The 9767-nt window shown below is 31.0% G+C and overlaps 1 protein-coding gene across 2 annotated transcripts; it reads right to left on the bottom strand.

Moving 5' to 3' along the window:
* Positions 1-404: 404 nt before the first annotated feature.
* Positions 405-8527, bottom strand: LOC148280191 (polynucleotide 5'-hydroxyl-kinase NOL9). Of its 2 annotated transcripts, XM_088228738.1 has the most exons (7): positions 8374-8496; positions 5312-5485; positions 3669-5208; positions 3096-3315; positions 2366-2851; positions 1970-2145; positions 405-1070 (listed from the first exon to the last, which is right to left on the bottom strand). In XM_088228738.1, the coding sequence occupies exons 2-7, from the start codon at positions 5318-5320 to the stop codon at positions 811-813; spliced, it is 2691 nt and encodes an 896-aa protein (XP_088084864.1). In that variant the 5' UTR covers positions 5321-5485; positions 8374-8496; the 3' UTR covers positions 405-810. The 2 variants fall into 2 exon arrangements, with proteins under 2 accessions (XP_088084864.1, XP_088084866.1); XM_088228740.1 differs by lacking the exon at positions 5312-5485 and having other exon boundaries at positions 8374-8527.
* Positions 8528-9767: the final 1240 nt, after the last annotated feature.

Below are 9767 nucleotides of genomic sequence, written 5' to 3'. Positions count from 1 at the left end.
ACCTGTACTCCGATACTTTTGTCCGTTATTTCCGGCAGATGTTGAAGAAAAGAGAGAAACAAACGACTTTGGACAGGTTTTTCACTGCACCATCGGCCAAAAAGCGGAAAATGGATGAAGATGTGCAAGATTCGATTATTTCTTAAAATTAAAAAATGTGTGTTTTTTTCATTATGTTTTTAGATGTATCTAAATAAAAATAATAACAAAAAAATTATCTTTTTTTTATGTCATCTTACCATATTTTATGCTACAGAACGAATTATTTTTTTTAACATGTATTGTTATGGGAAAACGCGTTTCACATAACGAACTTTTCGCATAACGAACTTGCTCCTGGAACGAATTAAGTTCGTTGTGTGAGGCACCACTGTATATCAAATAAAATATAAAAACGGCACATAATTCAGATAATTTTATTTTTACAATGGAACATAAAATAAAGGAAAAATACAATTTTCATAATAGATAATTGACAATCAACAATAAAATATTTCAACAAAAATAACAAGAAATGTATGTTTAAATAATGTCTTACCCTTAGAGTAATAACCCAATAGTCGCCTATATGGAGAAAAATCATTATATTATTATCGACCACGAAGTTAGCTACAGATTGCAGCAATACAACGGGCTGTAGGTACTTGGGTTGCGAATTGCAAGCGGAAACTGAAACCACTCGTTACACATGTGTTGTTAAATTTAAAACCAAACTAAAATCAAACCAAAAATTTGGAACACTTTTGTTCTTAAGGGCTACTTTGGAGAAGTGTTACTCTGAGGTCTTACCGGATATTATAATCAAATATTTTAAACACGGTTTTTAAGTAAGCGAAATGGATTGAAATTACGTTTAGCTGGTGTCATGAGGTAAGAATGTTCGCCTATATTGAGTTTGGGGGTCATATATGGCACCGCAGTTCCCCGAGGGAGACTGGAGATCAGCATATCCTTACAATTGGGATTACTCTCCCCATACACCAGAGTATTGACATGAGATATGTCTCGTGGCTTCACTGGAGTAATGATGTACACTTTTCTACTAACCATATCGATCCCTCTTACAATACCTGCAATAATATTTAAATTTTACAGCAATCTACTCAACTTTTAACAAGATTATTTCACCTCAATAGAGACTATTGACAAGATGAAATAAGCTAATATTAGCTATCTTAACAATATTTTGAGCACATCCAAATATTTGTAGACTAATACTGGAGTTTCATCTTAAGAGACCAATATTTCGACAAAGATAAAAGAAATAACTTTAAGATAGATATCCCACACGTATTTCTAAAGTGACACAACTCAAAAATCGGTGTTTTTAGGAGATTAGGAAATATTCCTCTATGAATCATTAAATGTTGTAATTTAGCTTCAATAATCAACGGACTAATGGCGCTACCGCCACTTTTGTTTTTATGGCTCACTTCAACCAACCGTGTATTATAGTGTACAAAACTGTATTATTTTGAGTAAGTCATTTATGTATAATAGATGAAATGTCGAACCTTTTTGAGTAGCAGACAATTTTTGTTGATAGAATATATAAAAATATAGAGTTTTATTTTGATTTGTGTCAGTTTAGCCGATCAAGGTTAGTAGAAAGTTTATTGTTTTGAGTTATGTCACTTCAGATATTTTCAAAATTTAAAAGGGATATCTGAGGCTCAAGAATAATCGAATTTAAAAAAAAAAAGTTAATGATTGTTTCTTAGCGCCAATTTCCTTGGAAAATTCTTTCGGTTTAGCAAGTATTTTTTTAATTGTGTCACTTCATAAAGATATGTGCGACATATTAACCGGGATAAAGGAATTATCGGAGAATGTGGAAATCTAAGCATTTACAGGGCCTCTACCTGTCATTGGCTAGGTTGAGTGATCACTTTACGTGCTGTGTAACATCTAACATTTGTATGCAATATATTCTAATAATTTCATGGACATGTAAAATAATTTTACTCACCATATCCATAGCAATACGCAAGATCAACTCCAAATATGGTATCTTTAGGATGCTGTTGAGTATCAAAACGCTTATCCTTACACAGAGCCACCATTTTCCCATTTAAAACACTAGGAGCATATGAATATTCCACATAAATGTTATTAAATGCAATGCTGATATCATCAATTGGTATACTAAAAAATGTAAACATGTTTATTAGTACTTTTTGAAAGATGGGAATTATATTTATTGTACATATTAATTCATTTATTTATATTGCATATTAAAATTATTCACAAAATTATATTACTCCTATTACAAAATACATGTGAGGTAAAAAAGTACAATATGAATTAACCAGTAATGATAAAAAGAAACTAATGTAATTAGTAATGTATACATAACTTTACTTACACATAGGGAACCATTTCCAAAATAGACAGAGACCTTCCCATGATAGTTTGACTAAAATACGCCAAAGCATTTAGCAAGCGTTCAACCTTTGGAATCAAAGGTCTGAAGAGTGATGATTTGCCATTATTCCAATATTTCTGGAATGGATCGAGACTAAAGTAGATGTAACTGTGCTGATGAAGTTGAATTTTATCTTCAAATTGACATCCTTTTTGGTATGTACTCACATTCATTGAGTATAAGCCAAAGTCAAAGTTATTCCTCGGAACGTTGCTCTTTAATTCAACAAGAAGACTCGGTTCAAAAATGTTGATTATGGCTGTTAACAATTTTAAGCCTAACTGTCCCGTAAACCCCATGGTGTTCACAATCCATGGTATAGAAGAATAAGTCTCCTTATTTTTGCAATATTCAAATATATCCTGAACACATTTTATATACCTCCTATCGTTATCAGCTACATTTATCAAACCTAAGCATATACTCCTGCAACACAAATAATCAATTCATTAGGTATTAAAATAAAATCAAATAAATCAATTTAAAATCAAAACTTCTATGCAAACGCTGTCAGAATGGGAAAACTGGCGTTCTGCAGACTTTTCAATATTAAAATGCTGAATAAAGTATAGTGTTTTAGACTAAAATTAAGAACATTATTTGAATTTTATGAACCAATATAAATTTTAACCAAAAAATTTCTTCAATTAATAAAATGAAATTGTATTACCTATCGGGTTCCATTATGTGTGTGAAATTGGGACCTAGTAGTGGCTCTTTCACTAGAGTTACAGATATAAGTCCTGAAATGGTAAATTCTGGTTGCCCGGGATCTAAATCTATGACAACCACGGGACCATCAGATAATGTTTTATTTACCAAATACCGCAGAAATGTTGATTTGCCTGAATTCTTTCCACCGCATATTACGGTTACATTATGTTTTTCCTCTAAAAAATAAACGTAATATGTATCAATATTATTTCAAATTAATCATATTTCACATAAAATTTAGATTTATGGTAAATTTAAATTAAGGTATATTTATTGGTCAACTAATAAAATATGAAAACCACCATAAAATACTTATCAAAAATTCAACAAATAACTCAAATTTAGGATTTTTTTATGCTATGAGAAATAACATTAAGTAAAAAGATAGTGTTACTTGTTTCAACAGGAAAACAAATTTAATTATATTTTATTGCCTATTTTTAAAAGGAAACAACTTTAAAAACTTTTTTTTTTGGTTAGCCAAATTTTTAATGCATGTTTATCACAATGATATAAATAAACTGCTTACGTGATTTTTTATTATGCAATATGGTACGAGATATATTTGTCCAATCATTATAACTCGCAAATAAACCTCTTCGTAACTCTGTTATAAAATGACACTGTAAAAGCTTGAATATTTCCGTGTTGGAGCTATAATTATCGAGTTTCTCTTTTGAAAATATATCTGCACTGGAGAAATGCTTCGATACAAAGTCTGTCATTGTATTGTTATGGGGCTGTAAGAGGAGAAGAGAGTCATCTGGACCAATTTCTTTCATAATCTCCTCAGCTTTGCTAATTGGTATGCCTAAATCAGTCAAAGCTGTCACTTTAAATCTTGCCTTACAACCAAGATAACTTTCAAAACACAATAAACTATAGTTGGGCAAGCTGTATATTTCTCTTGTGTTAGTCAATTCTGCACCCAAAATTTCTATAGAACCGTGGAGTGATGATGCTTTGAGTTTTCCACAAAAATATAGTTTTGTGTTAGACTTTAAAATTACAATACAAAATTTCCAAAAAACAAACAATTTGTATGTTTTGGGTTGAATTGACGGTGAAATATTTTTATTTTCACTCGAAATTACAGACTCCTCTCTTAAATTATCGTCTGTGGATTCATCCAATATCCCACACGTGGAGTCATCGTCTTCTTGAGATATTTGGTCATCGTTCACAGGTTTCAAGTGTGAATGATTTGCATTTTGAGAAGAACTAGATTCCATATCAAAATTTACTGAAGAAATTGATGCTTCTTTACTTGGGTTACATTGGTGAAAAACTTCCAATACAGAAGTTTTGTAACTAGATCCTTTGATTAATTTTCGTTTTGGTTTTTTTAATTTATGTGAACGAAAAATATCATTGTACAAAGAATTGTTTAATTGGCGTTTTAAAACAGCCGGTGAGAGAGAATTCGTTTTACTTACTGAACAATTATTTTTTATTTTCTTAATAATTTTTTGAGCAAGGCTTCGGTTCGGATCAAAGATTAGAGATTCACATTCAGGTTTAATGTTTATGTTTGAATGCTCTTTGATACTACATTGATCCGCTTTGAGTTTTTTTTCGATCTTTGTTTCTAATTTTGATGTTAGTTTTTTCGTTTGAAGTTTTTCCCCGGGATGATTGCTTGTACTTTTTGGTACGTCCGAGTGGAGTGTAGTAGACATGTTAGTATTTGAAATTATACCAGAAATAACATTAATCATCACATTTTCTTCTGCCGGAGTATCTTTTGCTTGAATATATTTATTCGGGAATGTTGCATTCTCTCCACTCAAGTGGTTTTTCTTTGTTTTGGGTTTGCACTTGCCACCTTTAATCGAATCCATTTGCACACAATCGGAAGGAAGAAATGCACTCGTATACTTTTCTACTTCACTCGAATAATCTACATCCATTATATCTGCATCATAAACTGCTTCACCCAAATTTTCATATTCAAGTACCTTTTTCATCCTTTTCTTAAATTTCATGTGATCTTTCATTTTTTTAGACTTCCCCACAACTTTAAAAAGTTTTTTTGACTCTTTTTTGTCCATTTTAAAGAAAATTCTGTTCTGTAAGAATATTAAAAAAAAACTTTTTTAATTTATTAAAAAAACATACATATTATGTACAATAAAGGTACATAAAACATTTTACTTTTATATTATTACTTACAAGATTCATCAAGCTAATTTATATAGCTTGTGGGTGGAGATCCTTTCAAAAAAACATATACATAACTAGCTGACCCGACAGAAGTTCTCCTGCCTGAACGTTGGTTTGCCTTAGAAAAATACTTTTCATTGATAAGTAGGTACCTAGGTACTTGTTTGTGATTAAATTCCAAAACTAAAAATTATTAATATTCAAATATTAAATTTAAGTAGGTACTTGTTTATGGTTGAATTCCAAAATATAAAATACATATTTTTTCAAATATGGCATTATTTTTGCAAACGTCAACATTTTTTTTCACTAACAGAGGGGTGTACTTATGTAGGAATACGATTTTTTTTAATTTATTCTATTTAATATTATTTTAGTATTACCAAAAATCTAGTAAAAATAAATGGGTGGAAATTATAAAGAATTTAAGGAAAGAATCTGATTGAGATCCACAAAAACATTCAAAAACAAACTTTTTTATACACAAAAAAAAACATATTTCCATTTTTTTGTAAATGCATTTTCCTCGAATGCAACCCTGGTAGATCGACGAATAAAAAAATTCATGCTCTTTACTTCTTTTTACACATTAGATTGAAGATTTTAATATCTACGAACACGCACAGAGCAAAGATCTATATTTCTCTGAAAACCGCACGTAAATCGGTTAAGCCGTTTAGAAGGAGTTCAGTGACATCGCACCCGTAGAGGAATTATATATATATAAAAATTACTATTTGTCTTGTACTAAATTCTGTTAACTTAAATATGGCGAGTGAGAAATATTTTTAAAAATGGACAAATGCTGTTTATATATGACAATTCAACCTCTAAGAAGCAAACCATTTTGATTAAAGTAATAAAAGTTACAATGATGAAAAGTACGTGTATGTTGAGAACGGGTTTTTTTTAGATATCAGACACTTATTAAATTGAATTGCTTTATTATTTAAAAACTGAACAATGCATAAAAAAATATGTATTTTATGCAGTTAATATAGATTAAATTAAAAACAACAAAAGACATAATAAGCTCTGCCCATATAATTTTGCAAAATACGTTTGGGTGCGAGAAATAATAATTATTTCCAAAGAACATGTAAAAAAAATAATTTATATCAATTTTATTTTAAACCTGTTACATATTCATTTGGTAACTAAGCCTAAGGTAAATATTTACAAATTACTTTAATGTTCAACACACTATAAATCATCATTCAGTATCGCATCGGACACTGTATGAGTACTGCAATTTCAGCGTATCTAGATCATTTTTATTACATGGAAGGTAAGTTGATCAGTGTTATGCTCCAGACGCCATATCAGAAACAATGAAATAAGTACTGCAGTGAAAGAACTCCCTCCACATACCCAAAAACTGTTTTAAAGACCCAGGATCTTCCTATTGGTTTTGCTCATACTAAAAAAAAAAATTGTCAATAAACAAGTCACCTTTGAAAATTTCAATTTAATAAACTGCGATATTAATTTAATTGAACTTTACTGCTTTGGTTCCCCCTTCCACTGTGAGTTTTGTCGAATGTTATCATTCTTCCCCATGACAATAAGTATTGGATTGAGGGGATCCAAAAGCCCACCATGCACCCGCAACTATTATCTCCGTCAGCTACGCATAGAGGAATGCATATTAATGAGGGGGTAAGAGGATGTATGGACAGAGGCTCACACGTCGTCCCCACCCTTCGGATCACATCAATGCCTGTTTTTTTTTCAATAATATAATATAATATCACCTATGTAAGTTCAATGCTGCAAATGAGCCAAAGAAATCAAAATGCGATTTCTATACTACCAGTTTAACAGCCACAATGAAGAGGCAGTTAGGTGTTTTATTTTTAAATTTTATTTATTTGTTAATAGACAATTCATCATCATCATTCCCTTTTCGCACCTAATGGTGCATAGGAAACTGTATTGGTACACCAATTGCAGCATATATCGATATTTTTTTTGTTACATGAAGATAAAATGATCAGTCTTACGCTTCAGGTACCAGTCTAGGGACTAAGAAATATTCTGGTGTGAAAACAACCTTTTAAATAAATATTTCGTGTCAACCATGTCGGAATCAAATCTGAGACCTCTTGCTTGGTAGGCAAACGCACTCACCATTACACCACGAGGCCGACTATAAAACTAAGCCAAATTTATTTTTTTATATACATGTATTGCTTTGATTAAAGAGCTATGATTTTTTTAATTACTTTTCATATGACGTCTTAAGTTCTCTTTCCTTCTCCAAGAGTTCTGCTGATTTGTCAGTTGACTAACCGCAAACCGTAAATCTATCACAACTCTCCCATTATTGGTTGATTCGAAAGAACTAGTGACATCAAGTAAAGTAGTTCGTTTTTATTAAAATCGTTTTATTCCTTTTTTCATTTATTTTGCAGAAACTTCTTAGTACAATTAAATACTATAATTTTTACCGTGCATAAGAATACATTTTTTATATCAAATTTCCCGTAGGGCTGAACTTCCTCATTAATTTCGTATGAACGCATACGATAGTAAAAATAGTTTTTATAACAAAAGTGAACAACACAAAATAAATTGCATTCAACTTTTTTATTTTACGAAATCGCAAGGTTTTTTAAATCCCTCCAGAACATTTTGACAAATGGTTCTTCCGCGGCATTGTACTTACGATATGCAAAATTTACAAACAACTGATTAAACAAAACGAATAATAAAAAATATACGTATTGCAGTTTAAAACCAATATTTCACGTACACCCTGCCTGGAATCGAATCCACGATCTTAAGTATAGTAGGCGAACACGCCAACCACTTATTGTCACTAGATTCCCTCTGTCGGGATGTTTACCAGAGTAGCCATCGAGTCAAAAACACTTGTCCAGGATTCGTTTCTATTTCACAAACATATTTTTCACCCAAAATAAGATATTATTTTACAGAAAAGAAGTATTAATTGATAAATTAATGTTTTTGTGCAAGTTGAGCAGGGTTATGTTTTCTTATTATTCGTGATGTTAATACAAAAGAACAATAAATTATTAAATTTAGAGAAGAATACGATAAATGTTTACCTTGAGATTGATTTAATAAAGTTTACACTGAACTATTTTCAGTAAATCGACAAAACAAAATACGAGCATGTCGCAAAATTCAAAAGTTTCACACAGTTTAAAAGCGCAATTCGGCTATTCTGCACTTGTCACCACAGACAATCCGGCAATTGTCAAACTTTGCGTGTTACTATTTCACAAAATTAGAAATATATATATATATATATATATATATATATATATATAGTACAGTACCTGATTCCAAATTTATATATATATATATATATATATATATATACAGTACCTGATTCCAAATTTGAATTGGGAAAAAAATATTTTGCTTTGTAAATAAACCTAATCGTGACCTGAAATTGTTATGTATGCGTTATGTTTATGAAAATCCATGTGATAACTTTACCTTTTTTATTAAATTTATATCTAAAGCATTAACCTATTATAAAATTATCTTGCTACTTACATTATATTATGCAAGTACATACATCAATTAGTATTTACTAATATTTCCTTTATAAATTATTTTTTCAGATTTAATTAATAAATAATTTGATGAAAGGGTATTTTTTTATATTTTTTTTAAATGTATATTTGGACCCCTGTATTTAGTAGCCTTACGTGTCATGTAAAAGGCTAAGATACTCGGAAAAAAATGTTTTTGGTTTTGGTTTATCACCGATTTTGGTTTATTACCTTTATGAGTCCAATCACCATTGTTACAAAGTTCAAGAACAATGGCGCGTGATAACTACTTTTAACTACAGTGTGGATATCTGTTAAGGATATTCCATCTTTCCTGCATTCTGCTTCAAGATCATGGCGTTGCAAACTGAAAAATGGGCACTGAAATAACAGATGTTCGATACTCTGTGAAGAAATATCATCACATGGACAATAGTCATCATTCTTTAATTTAAACCTATATAGATAACTTCTCATAGCTCCGTGTCCGGTAAAAATTTGGGTCGTTTCGAAAGTACTTTGGTGATGATGATCGAAGTTTGCTGCATCAGCCAGCGTTGGGAAAAACATTTTAGTGATTTTACCGGTAGAAGAAGCGCGGTAATGATCCTCCCAACGCTGCTGCGTATTTTGTTTTATACAGCGTTTAGCAAAGCTAAGGGGAAATTCTGAGAAGAAAGGTGCCGTTCTTTTACAAGTTGCGGCTCTTGCTCGTTCATCCACTCTCTCATTTCCTACGATACCAGCATGTCCTCTTATCCAGCATATTTGAATGTTCATCCCTCTTATTTTTAGATGCTTAATTTCACTCTGAATATCTACAATGAATGGATTTACCGAGCGAGTATCCGTTATAGCTTGAACGCCCAAACGACAATCTGAAAATATTTTTGCAATAACCCATCTCTCTGGTGGTTTTTTTTAATAACTATTCGAAA

This window comes from Micrasema longulum, unplaced genomic scaffold, assembly GCF_059751315.1.
Source record: "Micrasema longulum isolate JH-2025_06_02 unplaced genomic scaffold, ASM5975131v1 h1tg000607l, whole genome shotgun sequence".
NCBI classification, from domain to species: Eukaryota; Metazoa; Arthropoda; class Insecta; order Trichoptera; family Brachycentridae; genus Micrasema; species Micrasema longulum.
Note: the sequence above shows the minus strand (reverse complement) of the source record. Positions and strands in the feature narration are given on the sequence as shown.